Here is a 19,090-nt window from a genome sequence, read left to right on the forward strand (position 1 = left end):
GACCGAGCACTGGAAGGGAGGAGCAGAAGGAGAGGGAGAAACACCTCCCTACCGAGCCGGGAGCCCAGCACCGGGCTTGATTCCAGGACCCTGGGGTCATGACTCAAGCCGAAGGCAAATGCTTAACTGACTGAACCACCTGATTCATTCTTTAAAAATTGTTTGTCTGGACCAGTTATCTATTTCTTCTGGAATCAGCCTCAGAAAATTATATTTTTTTCCTTAGGGTTTTAAAATTTTATTCATCTACATTGTTATGTTTATTTGATGTTTATTCTTCTTTTACTGGATTACCTGAAGGGAGATACCACTTATTTATTATTTATTTTTGTAATGTATTATTCATTATTTATTTTTGTAATGTATTATTCATTATGCTTTTTAGAATATTATTCAGTTTATTTTCTGAGTATATCTTGACAGAGTACTACCAAATTTTAATTCTTTTCCAAGAATCGCTGTTGGCTTCACTAATACGCTCCTCTGTACATATATTTTGTTTCATTAATCTCTGATGTTTTCTTTGTAGGTTATTTCCTTCTGTTTTCATTTGATTTAATTTGCTAGTTTTCTTTTTAATTCTAGGGATGAATAGTTAAGTCATTATTTTTTGATGTTATTAAAAATAATTCTCAATGCACTTTAATTAGAAATTTTATGAATTCTGGATTACTTTTTGACAAATCAATATGTCAGGAAGAATAATGGCTCCCCAAAGATGTCCATACTCTAATACTCAAAATCTGTGAATATGTCACCTTATATGGAAAAAAGTCATTTTGTAGGTATAAAAATGCTAGGGACTTTAAGATGGAGAGATTATTCCGAGCAATCTGAGTTAGCTCAATCTAATCATGCGAATCCTTAGAAATGACTCTTGGAATGCTACTCTTACTACTCGTGACAGGTTCATGAGTTCAAATCCCAGGTTGGGAGGAGTTTACTTAAAAAAATAAAGCTTGTATGTCAACTATACTCAAATTTAAAAAAAAAAGTAAAAGATATATTCCTCAGTTTAAAGGACACAAATAGTATTTTACACACCTTTAGTGTTTACATAAGTTTCAAATTTACACAGCACTTTTAGATGAGTTTGTGTTTGTCGTCTTCTAAGAGCTTGATATTCTCTGAATTGAGTCATACATTAAAATCTGAAATCAAAATCTTTTTTTAAAGGTTTTATTTATTTATTTATTTATTTATTTATTTATTTATTTATGAGAGACACACAGAGAGAGGCAGAGACACAGGCAGAGGGAGAAGCAGGCTCCATGCAGGGAGCCTGATGTGGGACTCGATCCCGTGTCTCCAGAATCACACCCTGAGCCAAAGGCAGTCAACCGCTGAGCCACCCAAGCGTCCTTGAAATTGAAATCTATGTATCAAATCCTAGACAAAAGTAAGGTCATATTTTAACTTTATTTAAGAGGTACTAGACACTCTTTCTTGTTCACATATCTTCATTCTTCACACTTTCAAAATGAATTTCATCAAATGAGAATTACTATGTAATTTTTTGAAATGGGAATCTCTGTTTAACTTTCAAACTGTTACTTAGCACAGTGCCTGCCGCTTCATAGGTGAACAAAAAAATCTATAGGAAAAAAAACATTGATTTGTTTTCAGGCAAATTACTGGAAAAATTTTGGTCAAAATAGTATGATGAACTATCCACAAGATGGCAGTAGTATATACTCAGGGAATGCAGTGTACAATGTGACTTTAAAAAATTGGTAAGAAGTTAAACTATTGTAGAGTGGCATTTGGACACATACGATGAGCCTACATAGTGTATTTTACCTGAATTTTGTTTGCGTTGAGACAGTGTTACTCATTTAGGAACAGATAATTTAGAAAGAATTCCATTGAAATTCACCATATGGTTGGACAAGCTGATTTTCAGTTTTCTTATTGAGATCTTATAAAATATTTATTTATTTATTTATTTATTTATTTATTTATTTATTTATTTATTTTTAAAGAGGGGCTCCTGGTGGCTCAAGCCCAGGATTCAAACATAGAACTAGGGCATGTTACTCATTCTCTCTGTCTCTGTCTCCCCATCTACTAAGGTAGGCAAATACCTGTTACGTTTGTCTTGATAATTATGTTAATGTGTGTGAAATGCCAAAAACCATGCTTAGCATAGAGTAGGCACTCAGACGTCAGCATTTATTTCATAGTTCTTCCCAGTTACGAAAGCTATGGTAATTTAGTATGGTTTCAACAAATATATCTTGAACATAAAATTGAGAATGGTGATAAATAGAGTATTGGAAGTATGGTAAGTATGTTTGGGAGGAGTGAGAGCAAGTGGAGAGCAATCTACCCAGACTAATAAAGAGTATAATGGCAAAAAAAAAAAAAAAAAGTGAGTTAAGTGGGTTAAGTGGGTTAAGCATCCAAAAGCATCCAATTCTTGACTTTGGCTCAGGTCATGATCTCAGGGTCATGCTCAGCATGGTGCCCCTCCCTTTTTCTCTCCCTCTCTGTCTCTCAAATAAATAAATAAATCATTAAATATAATAAGATGTGGTCTATTTATACAATGGAATATTATTCACCCATCAGAAAGAATGAATACCTACCATTTACATTGATGTGGATGGAACTGGAGGGTATTATGCTGAGTGAAGTAAGTCAAGCATAGAAAGACAACAATCAGATATGGTTTCACTTGTATGTGGAATATAAGAAATAGTGAAAGGGATGATAAAAGAAGGGGGAAACTAAGTGGGAAAAATTAGAGAGGAAGACAAACCATGAGAGACTCCTAACTCTGGGAAACAAAGGGTTGCAGAAGGGGAGGTAGGTGGGAGGATAGGGTAACTGAGTAATGGGCATTAAGGAGGGCATGTGATGAGATGAGCACTGGGTGTTATACTATATTTGGCAAATTGAATTTAAATAAAATTAAATTTAAAACTAAATAAATAAATAACATTAAAAAAAACCCCACAAAAGCCTGATGCATAAATTTAGTAATGCACCATTTTCCACTGATTTTCTTAGCCAACTTCTAGCTATATCCTTTATATGATGCATGGTTACTTATTTGGTACAGGTATGAATTAAGATAGATCAAATACAAGACAAATATCATATGATTTCAGTCATATGTGGAATTTAAGAAAAAAAAAAACAAATGAACATAGGGGAAGGGAAAGAAAAATAAAATAAGACAAAATCAGAGAGGGAGAGAGACCATAATAGATTCTTCCCTATAGGAAACAAACTGTAGGTTGTTGGAGGGGAGGTGGATGGAGGACGGGGTGACTGGGTGATGGGCTTTAAGGAGGTACTTGATGTAATGAGCACTGGGTGTTATATGCAACTGATGAATCACTAAATTCTATCCCTGACTATCGTGGCCATTGCTGCTATAAACATCGGGGTGCAGGTGTCCCGGCGTTTCATTGCATCTGTATCTTTGGGGTAAATCCCCAACAGTGCAATTGCTGGGTCGTAGGGCAGGTCTATTTTTAACTGTTTGAGGAACCTCCACACAGTTTTCCAGAGTGGCTGCACCAGTTCACATTCCCACCAACAGTGTAAGAGGGTTCCCTTTTCTCCGCATCCTCTCCAACATTTGTGGTTTCCTGCCTTGTTAATTTTCCCCATTCTCACTGGTGTGAGGTGGTATCTCATTGTAGTTTTGATTTGTATTTCCCTGATGGCAAGTGATGCAGAACATTTTCTCATATGCATGTTGGCCATGTCTATGTCTTCCTCTGTGAGATTTCTGTTCATGTCTTTTGCCCATTTCATGATTGGATTGTTTGTTTCTTTGGTGTTGAGTTTAATAAGTTCTTTATACGAAAGATGAATGGATAAAGAAGATGTGGTTTATGTATACAATGGAATATTACTCAGCTATTAGAAATGACAAATACCCACCATTTGCTTCAACGTGGATGGAACTGGAGGGTATTATGCTGAGTGAAGTAAGTCAGTCGGAGAAGGACAAACATTATATGTTTTCATTCATTTGGGGAATATAAATAATAGTGAAAGGGAATATAAGGGAAGGGGGAAGAAATGTGTGGGAAATATCAGAAAGGGAGACAGAACGTAAAGACTGCTAACTCTGGGAAATGAACTAGGGGTGGTAGAAGGGGAGGAGGGCGGGGGGTGGGAGTGAATGGGTGACGGGCACTGGGTGTTATTCTGTATGTTAGTAAATTGAACACCAATAAAAAATAAATTTAAAAAAAAATTCTATCCCTGAAACTAAAAAAAAATGTTTAATAAATATTTCATATTGATAATGAAGTCTTAGCAATTCTAAGGATAAAACATTCCTGGTATTGAAAAAAAAGAAGAAGACTTACTTACTTCCTTATGGCATTAACCATGTTAGAGACTACAAGCTACTGCTTCCATGGAACAGTATGTGAATCTTGGTACTGTTTACAATGTTCTTCTATTAAAATAAACCAACAGCCAAACTATGTTTTTAACAGCTAAGCTATTTAGAATTTAAGACAATAAAATACATGCTGATTATTAGCTTAACTTGATGTGTTTAATCATTTGAAAAAGATTATTAGGAAAATTTATGTTTAAAATAAGATTTAAAAATGAAATAAAAATTGAAATTTAAAAAGTATGCAAGTTTTAAGGACATGGTATAAATATCTTTTATCAGTATTGGACCAAAATCTATTCCACAAAAAATACAAAAATCTTATGGGGAAAATTAAAATCCTGTTCCTCACATAGTCTTGGCATATTAATAATTATAATCCTGAGGGATTTGACCAGTGTGCTCAACAGACCCACCACAAATTTTCTATTATTGAGAAATACATATTGAATTGCAGTCATTATAACATAAGGAAAATATAAACAGTTCCATGAAAATTCTGTATTCTCCCCTATGAGATAAAAGGATTGTTTAATTAACAGTAGTTCCTTCTAATGTCCCTGGGATCATTTCCCCAAGGCCAGTCACATTTTAAATATTACCACTAAAATATATCAACCATTTAGTGCCAATGCAAAGTAGGTTAGTCTGCCTATGGTAATTGCTTAATTTTCTTAAAGATTTTATTTATTTACGAGAGAGAGAGAGAGAGAGAGAGAGAGAGAGAAGCAGACTCCCTTTTGAACAGATCCCTACATGGGGCTCAATCCCAGGACCCCGAGATCGTGACCTAAGCTGAAGGCAGATACTTAACTGACTGAGCCACCCTGGCACTCTCGTATTTGCTGAATTCTGAAGATTTGAACTAGTCAACAGAATTACTTATCTTTAAAAATATCATTGTTTCTAGTTAAAGAAGAAATATGGGGTTTTATTTGGTAAGATACATCACAATATTCTTTATGGCTTATTTCATTCCCAATTTTTAAGAAAAAAAGCTAGTTTTTCTGGATATCTGTGTGTAATAAAAACATTTTAAGAAAAGTAAATATGGGACTTTATTTTTGGAAAAAGGAGTGAGTTTATGCTTTATTAAAGTAAAGAAAACAAAAAGTAATCGGGCCTTTGTTTTCTCTCGGCTATAGAATGCTAAAGAAAAGAGTATTTTTTTTTTTACAGTTTTTATTTATTTATTCATGAAAGACAGAGAGAGAGGCAGAGACCCAGGCAGAGGGAGAAGCAGGCTCCATGCAGAGAGCCCGACGTGGGACTTGATCCTGGGAACCTGGGGTCACGCCCTGGGCTGAAGGCAGCGCTAAACCACTGAGCCCCCCGGGCTGCCCAAGAAAAGAGTATTAAGGGAAAAATGAGAGTTGTGTACTGAAGGAATGCTGTGGATTAGAACCATATAAAGTATTTCAATACTGATACTGGGTTCATTTGTTCTCCAGTTTACAGATTTATTTTGTGTTGCCCTGTTCCAGTTAGAGAAATTTAATAACGATAAGAGTGTTGGCTTGTATTCCAAATACTGATGATGTAATTGCATTGAATCGTAATTAACTTTTTTTTTAAAAAAAGAAAACATGTATTTGTGAGAAAGCTGGCCAGAAGGAAAGGTAAAGACTATTTCTTCAGAAACACTTAAGGTTGACCTGCTTAGTAAGTGAAGCAGCTCTTTAGCCTCATTAGACAGAGCCAACTACATTAGTAGACATAAGGAAATGGCATTAAATTATCAAAATGCCATGCAACAAGTAAAATAGTATATTCTCTAGAGCTACATAGTAATAATGGCAACTCAGTCACTGTTTGCAAATTAAAGAAAACAGATATTCATATAAATCGGGGGTAGTGACTGAAATCATTGCTGATGGATCTTTTTTTTTAAGAGGATATATGCAATGTAATGTGCCCAGGCAAGGTGAAAAGTGTACATTAATTATCAAGAAATCAAGAAACTGACAATTTTCTTGGACAGCCTTGTTCATATTTTATATTAGAGACCATGAATGGTACACTGTAGACCCTGACCTCTCAAAGTTTAGCCAATCTAGCCTTGCTCTCTGCCGTATCAGTATTAGAATTCTGAGAGACAGTGATGGTGTGGGCCCTTTAGGCTTACACTAAATATCGTAACATAATAAATATAAATGAATGAATATCATGAAATAGTGATACCTTCATCAACTCATATTCTTTTTTTTTCTCAAGACAAAAAAGTGGAGTATTTTTAGAGCCATAACAAGTTTAGAGTTGTTGCAAAATACTGGTAAGCATGGTAATACAAGTTTTTTTTAGTTTTGCTAAATGTGCCAGCAATAATGTTGTTGCTATTACTGAGGATGAGCATGGTATTGAAGTAGGTTTTGCAATTATGGTGAGAGAGTAATGGGCACAGTCACTGTAACATCTGTTACCTATTGTCCTGGGACTTCTAGAGGAATGGATAGCTGTCGGGTCACCAGAGCTCCTTTCCTTATGCTATTGAGGAATTGGCCCAGAACTTACAGAAAGCAAAAAACGCAGGTGAGATACTATCAAAGGTACATATGTTTGGGGTGGAATTAAAACAGAATTCTTTGATTGAGCTACTTGTTTCAGAATGGACCTATAGGCTCTGAGTTCCCCACAACTTACTCAGGGAGGGGAAACCCATTTTAAAGACAATTTTACTCTAAAATGAAGTAGTTAAACTTTCTTCTACATTAAACTTGAAATATGTATTGTGAACTAATAGGTCCAATATTCACCTAACTCCAATATTTGGAAAAAAAAAAGAAACATTGCTCATCTCAGCTTCCATGTAGCATCATGAATAACTGTTTTTTGGGATGACTAATGTTTGATATGCTATTGCCAAGTAAAATTTTTACAGAAAGTATTTTTATAATTCTTCTTTCAGCCAAAATATTTTACTCTAAATAAGATATAACGCTTGAGTTCAAAATAATTGAGTCGGTACTTTGACAACTAGATTTTTAGTGGACATACAATAGTGACTGAGTCTCACTTCTGACCATGCAGTTTTGGAAGTGATTGACCACTGTTGAGAGTTCGGCTAAACCACTTCATAAAGCTGCTGACTTGGCATCCATCTGGGGTCGCCACGATGCCTGAGGGACCTTGAGCCGACATTAACCCTTCCTTCAAGTGTACATCCTGGACAACAGCCCACAGAGTCATAAGTAAATGTAAGTTCTGGCTACAAACACCACCCCCCATGGGCCTTGTGATGAATAATAGGCTCCCTTATCTTCCAGGTCCTTCTTCTACACCCTTAGCTAAAACTACTGGGAAGCATATAGAAATCCTGTTCTTTTTGGCTTAAATTGACCAATCTGGCATCAGCCAGGGAACTCCGAAGTACTCCACCCTTGAGCCCTAATAAAAGCATGTGCCGTCAGCACCTGTTCCAGTCCCTCTGCCTGCCCTGAGTGTTGACTTCCCCATGTGGTCTTGAGCGGGCTGTGTTCTCCTCCACATCCAGCGAGTAATAAACTCTATTTTGCTTTCCCTTGTGGTCTTTTGCTGAACCATGTCCAACATCCTGCACTCCATCATTACTTGGTAAATGATGATTGATCAAAGTCACAGCTCAGTGGGAGGCAGGACTGTTTTGACGGATGAGGACTGAAATGAGTGTTGGAAGGAGGACATCTCTATTGAATACCATATTCAGTCAGAATATGGTGTTTTTTTACTACTCAGTGATTATGACGTTCAATACAGAAGTCTTCCTTCCAACACTCATTTCCATTCCCATCCATCAAAATAATTCTGCTTCCCACAACTCGAATAATATGGCTCTACTATGTGCATAATAAGAAATAGGGGCCCAGTGAAGTCAAATTATGATTCAAGAGACAATATAAAAAATCACATACAACTGATGAATCACTCTACCTCTGAAACTAATAATACATTAAATGTTAATTGATTTTAAATAAAATAAAAAAATTTTAAATCACATAAATTACCAGTCCCATGAAGATTACAGAAAAGCAGCAAAATCAAAAGTATATGTTATATATTTATTTTTTACTTCTGTTTATTTACTGATCTCATATATGTATATGCAGGTGTATATGTATGTACATAGTGAATGATGATGTGGAACACACTCCATTCAGGAGAAACGTGTCATTAATATTATAAAAGATTAGAAAAATAAAACTAGCCCATAATTTATCTTTTTGTACCCTGGACTTACTTTATATTTTTTAAAAAGTGGTAGATGATTCTATCATAATGATGACCTATCTAAGCTACTTCTACTTAATGATAATAGCATGTCTCTGATGAAAAATATGAGCTGCACGCTATGACCACTGACCAGACAAAAACCGCACCTAGGTGATAAGCATTAGTAAGATTCATGCAAAATATTTTTTCCTTAATTGTATCTTATTTTACACATTCTTTCTGTTTCAGAGAAATAGAATGGTGAGACACATGAGCACAGAGACACACTTAATGGCCTTTATTGATATTTTTGAAGTTATTTCTATATTTAAATGGTATCTTTTGATGCACATACTTTTATTCTTACAGGGAAACGATTCTAAAATATGATTTGTGAAAATCACACCAGAGTCACTGAATTTGTTCTTCTCGGTTTTACAAATAACCCTGAGATGCAAGTTTCCCTCTTTATTTTGTTCCTCATCATCTATACAGTCACTTTGTTGGGCAATTTCCTTATTATCACAGTTACCAGTGTGGATCCTGCTCTTCAAACACCCATGTACTTCTTTCTCCGAAACCTATCACTTCTTGAAGTCTGTTTTACCTTGGTCATGGTGCCGAAGATGCTGGTGGATCTAGTGTCCCTAAGGAAGATCATCTCTTTTGTGGGCTGTGGTATCCAGATGTACTTTTTCTTTTTCTTCGGCAGCTCCGAATGTTTTCTCCTGTCTATGATGGCATATGATCGCTTTGTGGCCATTGGTAACCCTCTCCGTTATTCAGTCATAATGAATAGGTCCCTATGTTTATGGATGGCTGTCGGCTCTTGGATGTCTGGGGTTCCTGTCTCTATGCTACAAACAGCTTGGTTGATGGCCCTTCCTTTCTGTGGACCAAATACCATAGACCACTTTTTTTGTGATGGTCCCCCAGTGCTGAAACTAGTCACTCAAGATACAACCATGTATGAAATGCAAGCACTTGCTTCCACACTACTGTTTATCATGTTTCCCTTTTCCCTCATTTTGGTCTCCTACACCCGCATTATCATAACCATCCTGAAGATGCCCTCTGCTACCGGTCGTCAGAAGGCATTCTCCACTTGTTCATCACACCTCATTGTGGTATCCCTTTTCTATGGAACAGCCAGCTTGACCTACCTGCGACCCAAATCCAACCAGTCCCCAGAGAGCAAGAAGCTAGTGTCATTGTCCTACACTGTCATCACTCCTATGTTAAACCCCATCATCTACAGCCTAAGGAACAATGAAGTGAAGGGGGCAGTCAAGAGGACAGTTACCCGAAAAGTCTTGAAGTTAGATGCGTTTTGACTTCTATTGCATAGAATGTTTCTAAACAAAGTAGGGACAACAGAACCCACAGACAAAAGCTTAAAAGGAGTGCAAGATTCGCTCTGAGTTTTTTAGTGGCACTTACTGTGAGGGGTGGGTCTCAGGGTATCAGTCAGAGTCCCAGCAAAAGACAGATCGTATTCTTAGGATAATTGAGACAATCTTTATGAGGGGGGTATTTATGAATTGGGGAGTTGGGGGGGCAAATATAGTTAATTGTCCCACAGCTCATATGATGGAAATTCCACATGTCTTGATCTGAAGAGGCAAGGGGAAGAAGTAAGACCTGGAACTTGGACGATGCTACAACTATAAGTAAAAGCCAGCCAAGAGAGGCTCTGTTCTTTAGTAGAAGAAGGCAGCCACCCCAGCCTTAATTTATTCTGACTCGCTCAAATCTGCTGATGCCTGTCCTTCATCAAACCAAATCTGAGAGAGATGGCAAGAATTGCTGTCAAAGCAGTAGATGAAGGTCAGCTTTGTGGGGCACAGATAAGAATAGAAAAGTTATGAAGCATAAATGAAAATATTCACCCACAAGCCCCTATATATTCTGCAATATGATGCAAATATAATCTTGTAATGTGTATTAACTTTTTATTTATTTTTTATTTTTTTAAAGATTTATTTATTTATTTATTTATTCATGGTAGGCACACACACACACAGAGAGAGAGAGAGAGAGAGAGAGAGGCAGAGACACAGGCAGAGGGAGAAGCAGGCTCCCTGCAAGGAGCCCGATGTGGGACTCGATCCCGGGACCCCAGGATCGCGCCCTGGGCCAAAGGCAGGCACCAAACCACTGAGCCACCCAGGGATCCCTTAAGTAACTTTTTAAAAGATGTATTGAAAAGTGGAAACTTGTAGTTGCCAAGAATTCATGGTTCAGATTCTTTATATGGGTTGCTGTTTTAAATGAGGTTATATAATAAGATTACCTTCGTATTAACTATTTGATGACATGGTTCTGGACTGCTTTGGTTATTGGCTTAATCATCTATTAATTTTTATTTTATTTTTTTAGGATTATTTGAGAGAGAGAATGGGAGAAGGGTGAGGGAGAGCGAATCTCAAACAGACTCCACGTTGAGCACAGAGCCCAACACAGGGCTCAATCTCATGACCCTGAGATCATGACTTGAGCAAAAACCAAGAGTCCTACACTCAACTGACTGAGCCACTCAGGCTCCTATATTAATTTTTATTAATTAGCTATTACTTCTTAGAATTTAAACAAGAGATACTTGCTTGCCACTATAATGAAAGCAAGAGTAGTGATAATAATAACCAATGTGATCTATCAAGGCACAGTCTTTCATAAATGGCCTTGCAACAACCCAAAAGGTAGATCCTATTATACATTATTTCTCATAGAAGATGAATTAGGACCAGAAAGTTTAAGTATCTTTACAGGGCAAAGAGTTTTGAGAGGTAACCACAAAAATTCAAATTCAGACCTTTCTGCATTTGAAATTCAATATGTTGACTTCTTAAAAATATCAGGATATTTTCATCCTGATAAAACACCACTTATATGTGGTGATTTTGCCTTTAAGGCCATAAATATCTTAAATTAATATCTTAATTCTTAATTCAACTAAGAAGACAAAAGGAAACCGAGTCAAATGTAATTTGGGAAAATTTCATATTTCCACACTCATAAAGATATATTGGCTTTGAATATGCAATTTATGCCTGATACTATCTGTTGCTCTAAGTCTTCATTAGCCAATGCTTTTCTTAATCGTACAGATTTTTCTTTAAGCAGAAACTACCCTCTATCATTCTTGTTCAGTATCCCAGAAAAATTTAAAATCATCACAAATTTGCAACTTGTGATGACTTTTAATTTAATTGTAATTTCCTGAGGTATGTATCCATTGAGTATAATGGGAGTTTGGGATAGGGAATGTCGGTTCCTTTAAATCTTTCTCCTTCAGTGGCTTTTTAATTGTTTAAACCTAACTCACATACTCCAAATTAATGTTGCTAAGTTCAGTGATCATCTGGTAAGACTGTTACAATAGTTTTCTTTTTTAAAAAAATATTCATTTATTTGAGAGCAATATAGTGCAGTGGGAGGGGTAAAGGGAGAGGGAGAGAATCTCAAGAAGACTCCCCACTAAGAGTGGAGCCCAACATCGGCCTTGATCCCACAACACTCAGATCATGACCTGAGCCAAAATCAAGGGTAGACACTTGACTGACTGAGCCACTCAAGTACCCTTGGTTTCCTACTATTTGAATGTGACTCATGAGTAGACTGTGAGATTATAAAATCAGTTTAGTAGTGTATATGTATGTGTTTAATAAGCTAGCATAATAAAATCAAGAATAGATTAACATAACAACTTATGAAAAGAGTTTATGGGAGCATCTGATTCATAGTAAACCCTATCTGAGTGTCTCATAGTATTATTGTTAGAATAAGAGAAAATATAGGGACATCTGGGGGCTCAGCAGTTGAGTGTCTGCCTTTGACTCAGGCTGTGATCTTGGGGTCTGGGATCGAGTCCCATATCAGGCCGCTGCATGGAGCCTGCTTCTCCCTCTGTGTGTGTCTCTCTCTCTCCTTCTGTCTCTCTCTCTCTCTGTCTTTCATGAATAAATAAATAAAACCATTAAAAAGAGAGAGAAAATATAAATTGGATCCCACATATGAAAAAGTATGTTTTAGCTATGCATGTATTATGTTTTGAGTGAAATGTAAAATTAATTTCTTCTTGTAAGATGTAAGCAAAAATTTTTATAAGGCATTCACTTATTGCATATTTTGTGTGATTTATATCCCATGGCTTTTTGCAGGGAATTTAAAATACAATTATGATGTTTCATATAGTTTTATTTAAATTAATATAAGCCACAGAGCCACAAAACCCTTGAGGAGACTTTTTAAGCCTGTCATCCTTAATTTACAAATTGATTTTTTTGTTAGAGTTCCAAAAGCTAATTAATGGAGTCATCATTATATCTGGAGAGATGATTAAAAGGACACATTGGATGAGTTGTTCACACACAAAAATGCTAAGATTTTTCATCACTTAACAGCAATTCCAGAATTTTCTATGGACAAATATTTTCATCACTTTTTTAATGATGATATGATTGATTTTTTTCAGTTATCGTGCAAAAAACATTCTGTAAGGAGTTTTTCTTAAGTTTACAATTCCACAAATCACTGCCCTATATGTGCCTCTACTGTTATTTAGAAACATTTCAGGTTGTATGTCCTCCAAATATCTGTAAGTTTAAGTGTCAGAGGATATCCTCAACGGCCAACCCCGGTATCCCTAAGATAAGAATTGGTTAGATCAGTTACTTTACATATTATCCAATCCTGTCACATGTATGAGAGCTGAGGTAAGAAGAGCAGTCAACATGGTTGACATTTCAATGTAGCTTAAAAAGCCTATCTTTGCTCTATTTCAATGGCAGTCAAGTCAAATTAGTGAATCCAATCCAATGTGTAACATTGGTTTATATTTATATTTAACATCAGGAAATAACCCTGCCCCAAGAGACTTTTATTTTGGTTAGGAGACAAAACTTAAGAGCAATTAGTAAAAATACAATTATATAATGAGGTGACAAAGCAAAATTCTCAATTGTTAAAATCAATGCTATAAAATGACCATACATTCACATTTATAAACTCTTATAAAATAATATTGATAGTGAGTGCGTGATATTTAGGTTGTAGAGAGGATAAAATATACTTAAAATGCTGATTCATTATGGAATGAAACTTACATACTTGGTAGTCAGATAATCACAATTTTGAATTCCAGATCCAATAATCAGTAACTATTTATTCCCCATGAACCATCATCTATGCCACAGGCTTGTGGCAAAGTCATGTGAGTTTTCATTGTGCTACTACAATTCAGTATATTTGGAAAGGAGGGAGCAGTGATGATTTACTGACCACTTAGCCTCTGGACTCCTCATTTTGAGTCTTAGGGAAGGCAAAAACCATTTCCCATGGAGAAGTGAAGTCCGGATATATATTTTACCAGACTCCCTTAGAGCTCGTTTGCAAATTTGTAAGCTAAGCTCAACTAATCAGATTTTAAATACTGATTTAAGGATGCAAAGAAATGGGGACAGTGGGGTTCACAGAAGCCAGTGGTTCCCGGTGTCCAAGGGCAGAGGAGACTGCAGTGGCGGTGGCCGTCCCCAGAGTCTAGTACTGGTAGTGCAAAATTAAGCTGTGGCGTCCACGTTTTCACTGTGGTCACACCAATGTGTCTACACAACTAAATCTGGAGTATTAATTTAGATTTTCACTGTGGCCCTGACTGCTGCTTATCTTTGTGTTTCCTTTCCATTTTATACGTGGTATACTTCTCAACATCTTTTCAATATTTTTCCTGTGTAAATCATGAAAAATCAATTTCAGGTTTTTTGGTTTTCTGTTTTTGTTTCTTTTTTATTTTATTTTTTAATTTTTTTTTCAATGAACAAGTCTACTGGATAAAAAAATAAATCAGAAAAGAAATAAACAAATGTCATTTGACTGAATTAATTTGTAAGTTCCAGCAAAATGGCTCACACAGACACATTATGAAAGGAACATTCTAAATCTAGAAGAAACAAATTACACATGCATATGTATATATGGGATATATTGATATATAGAGACAGAAATCCCTCTTCATCATAAATTAGTTGGTAATAACCTTATGTGTATTTCAAGGTCATCTGGAGATGGTGCAGAAATAATTTTAAATGGGCCTTTTAGGATACCTTGGTGACTTAGTTGGTTAAACATCTGCCTTCAGCTCAGGTCATGGTCCCAGGGTCTGGGATCAAGCTCTGCACCGGACACCCTGCTCAGTGTGGAGTCTCCCTCTCTCTTTCCCTCTCTCTCCCTCTGTCCCCACCCTTCAGGATCTCTATCATGCTCTCTCTCTCAAATAAATAAAATCTTTAAAAAACAAAACAAGTCCTTGGATATAGCCTTAAAAGTTATAATATTAATTTTCAGATTTGTTGGATGTATTTTCTCTATCTACAACCATTGATAAATTTGGGTAGAAATATTTGATAGAAAAAATTGATAATTTGTTTAATCAATTTTTAAATTTTTAATTGAACAAAAACCATACATGAGGAAAACAAAAGCAAACATGTGGTAGAAAAAACAGTAATCTTACTTTTTGAAACCTAGATGCATATACATCAAGTAATACTTGAGAAGGGAGAAAAGACGGTCATTTCAATAAATTGTGCTAGGAAAATTGGATATTCACACATAAAAGAATGAAACTAGGCCCTTATCTTATGCCACTCATAAAAATTAACTCAAATTAAACACTTAACTGTTAGACCTGAAACCATAAAACTCTCAGAAGAAAACAGGGAAAATAATTCTTGACATGGGTCTTAGCAATGATTTTGGATGTAATACCTTAAGCAAAAGTAATAAAATAAAAAATAAACAAGTGAGACTGCATCAACCTGAAAAGCTTCTGCACAGCAAAAGAAACAACCAGCAAAATGCAAAACCATCTATGGAATGGGAGACTATATTTGCAAATTATATACCTGACAAGGGATTAATAACCAAAATATATAAAGAACTCATACAACTCAATAGCCTAAACCCCCAAATAATCTAGTTTAAAAATAGGCAGATGATCTGAATAGATTTTTCCAAAAAAAGATATTCAAATGCCCAAGAGGTATGAGAAAGGGTGCTCAAAGCCACTAATCATCAGGAAAACGCAAATTAAAGCTACAGTGAAATATCCCCTTGGACTTCTTGAAGTGACTGGCATCAAAAAAGACAAGAGATAACAGTGGAAAAGATGTAGAAAAAAAGGAACTGTTGTGCACTGTTTGTGGAAATGTAAATTGGAAAACCCACTAAGGAACATAGTATGAAGTACTCTTAAAAAAAAATAAAGGGGAAGGAGGGGCAAGATGGCAGAAGAGTAGGGTCCCCAAATCACCTGTCTCCACCAAATTACCTAGATAATCTTCAAATCATCCTGAAAATCTACGAATTCGGCCTGAGATTTAAAGAGAGACCAGCTGGAACACTACAGTGAGAAGAGTTCGCGCTTCTATCAAGTACAACTTGTTTTTGGCCATTCTGCACTGAGCAAAATGACTAGAAGGAAAACCTCACCTCAAAAGAAAGAATCAGAAACAGTCCTCTCTCCCATACAGTTACAAAATCTGGATTACAATTCAATGTCAGAAAGCCAATTCAGAAGCACTATCATACAGCTACTGGTGGCTCTAGAAAAAAGCATAAAGGACTCAAGAGACTTCATGACTGCAGAATTTAGATCCAATCAGGCAGAAATTAAAAATCAATTGAATGAGATGCAATCCAAACTAGAAGTCCTAATGACGAGGGTTAACGAGGTGGAAGAACGAGTGAGTGACATAGAAGACAAGTTGATAGCAAAGAGGGAAATGGAGGAAAAAAGAGACAATTAAAAGACCATGAGGTTAGATTAAGGGAAATTAACGACAGCCTGAGGAAGAAAAACCTACGTTTAATTGGGGTTCCCGAGGGCGCCGAAAGGGACAGAGGGCCAGAATATGTATTTGAACAAATCCTAGCTGAAAACTTTCCTAATCTGGGAAGGGAAACAGGCATTCAGATCCAGGAAATAGAGAGATCCCCCCCTAAAATCAATAAAAACCGTTCAACACCTCGACATTTAATAGTGAAGCTTGCAAATTCCAAAGATAGAAGATCCTTAAAGCAGCAAGAGACAAGAAATCCCTGACTGTTATGGGGAGGAGCATTAGGGTAACAGTAGACCTCTCCACAGAGACCTGGCAGGCCAGAAAGGGCTGGCAGGATATATTCAGGGTCCTAAATGAGAAGAACATGCAACCAAGAATACTTTATCCAGCAAGGCTCTCATTCAAAATGGAAGGAGAGGTAAAGAAAGAGCTTCCAAGACAGGCAGGAACTGAAAGAATATGTGACCTCCAAACCAGCTCTGCAAGAAATTTTAAGGGGGACTCTTAAAATTCCCCTTTAAGAAGAAGTTCAGTGGAACAATCCACAAAAAGAAGGACTGAATAGATATCATGATGACACTAAACTCATATCTCATAATAGTAACTCTGAACGTGAACGGGCTTAATGACCCCATCAAAAGGCGCAGGGTTTCAGACTGGATAAAAAAGCAGGACCCATCTATTTGCTGTCTACAAGAGACTCATTTTAGACAGAAGGACACCTACAGCCTGAAAATAAAAGGTTGTAGAACCATTTACCATTCAAATGGTCCTCAAAAGAAAGCAGGGGTAGCCATCCTTATATCAGATAAACTAAAATTTACCCTGAGGACTGTAGTGAGAGATGAAGAGGGACACTATCTCATACTTAAAGGATCTATCCAACAAGAGGAATTAACAATCCTGAATATATATGCCCCGAATATGGGAGCTGCCAAATATTTAAACCAATTAACAACCATAGTGAAGAAATACTTAGATAATAATACACTTATACTTGGTGACTTCAATCTAGCTCTTTCTACCCTCGATAGGTCTTCTAAGCACAACATCTCCAAAGAAACGAGAGCTTTAAATGATACACTGGACCAGTTGGATTTCACAGATATCTACAGATGTTACATCCAAACTCAACTGAATACACATTCTTCTCAAGTGCACATGGAACTTTCTCCAGAATAGATCACATACTGGGTCACAAATCGGGTCTGAACCGATACCAAAAGTTTGGGATCGTCCCCTGCATATTCTCAGACCACAATGCCTTGAAATTAGAACTAAATCACAACAAGAAGCTTGGAAGGACCTCAAACACGTGGAGGTTAAGGACCATCCTGCTAAAAGATGAAAGGGTCAACCAGGAAATTAAGGAAGAATTAAAAAGATTCATGGAAACTAATGAGAATGAAGATACAACAGTTCAAAATCTTTGGCATGCAGCAAAAGCAGTCCTAAGGGGGAAATACATCGCAATACAAGCATCCATTCAAAAACTGGAAAGAACTCAAATACAAAAGCTAACCTTACACATAAAGAAGCTAGAGAAAAAACAGCAGATGGACCCCACGCCCAGCAGAAGAAGAGAGTTAATTAAAATTCAAGCAGAACTCAACGAAATCGAGACCAGAAGAACTGTGGAACAGATCAACAGAACCAGGAGTTGGTTCTTTGAAAGAATTAATAAGATAGATAAACCATTAGCCAACCTTATTAAAAAGAAGAGAGAGGAGACACAAATTAATAAAATCATGAGTGAGAAAGGAGAGATCATTACCAACACCAAGGAAATACAAACGATTTTAAAAACATATTATGAACAGCTATACGCCAATAAATTAGGCAATCTAGAAGAAATGGACGCATTCCTGGAAAGCCACAAACTACCAAAACTGGAACAGGAAGAAATAGAAAACCTGAACAGGCCAATAACCAGGGAGGAAATTGAAGCAGTCACCAAAAACCTCCCAAGACACAAGAGTCCAGGGCCAGATGGCTTCCCAGGGGAATTCTATCAAACGTTTAAAGAGGAAACCATACCTATTCTCCTAAAGCTGTTTGGAAAGATAGAAAGAGATGGAGTACTTCCAAATTCATTCTATGAGGCCAGCATCACCTTAATTCCAAAACCAGACAAAGACCCCACCAAAAAGAATTACAGACCAATATCCCTGATGAACATGGATGCAAAAATTCTCAACAAGATACTAGCCAATAGGATCCAACAGCACATTAAGAAAATTATTCACCACGACCAAGTAGGATTTATTCCTGGGACACAAGCCTGGTTCAACACCCGTAAAATAATCAATGTGATTCATCATATCAACAAGAGAAAAAACAAGAACCATATGATCCTCTCATTAGATGCAGAGAAAGCATTTGACAAAATACAGCATCCATTTCTGATCAAAACTCTTCAGAGTGTAGGGATAGAGGGAACACCCCTCGACATCTTAAAAGCCATCTACGAAAAGCCAAGAGCAAATATCATTCTCAATGGGGAAGCACTTGGAGCCTTTCCCCTAAGATCAGGAACAAGACAGGGATGTCCACTCTCACCACTGCTATTCAACATAGTACTAGAAGTCCTAGCCTCAGCAATCAGGCAACAAAAAGACATTAAAGGCATTCAAATTGGCAAAGAAGAAGTCAAACTCTCCCTCTTCGCAGATGACATGATACTCTACATAGAAAACCC

The 19,090-nt window shown here is 36.6% G+C and overlaps 1 protein-coding gene across 1 annotated transcript; it reads left to right on the forward strand.

Annotated features, from left to right (window-relative positions):
- The first annotated feature begins 8,937 nt into the window (after positions 1-8,937).
- OR10A7 (olfactory receptor family 10 subfamily A member 7) lies at positions 8,938-9,885 on the forward strand. The gene has a single exon (NM_001388753.1). It carries the CDS (start codon positions 8,938-8,940, stop codon positions 9,883-9,885), a length of 948 nt encoding a protein of 315 aa, NP_001375682.1.
- The last annotated feature ends 9,205 nt before the right edge of the window (positions 9,886-19,090 follow it).

The sequence above is a fragment of the Canis lupus genome, chromosome 27 (assembly GCF_011100685.1).
Source record: "Canis lupus familiaris isolate Mischka breed German Shepherd chromosome 27, alternate assembly UU_Cfam_GSD_1.0, whole genome shotgun sequence".
Taxonomy (NCBI): Eukaryota; Metazoa; Chordata; class Mammalia; order Carnivora; family Canidae; genus Canis; species Canis lupus.

What these genes read in the sequence shown, in the direction of transcription:
- OR10A7 (NM_001388753.1), top strand. Translation starts at nt 8,938, where the DNA reads ATGATTTGTGAAAATCACACCAGAGTCACTGAATTTGTTCTTCTCGGT.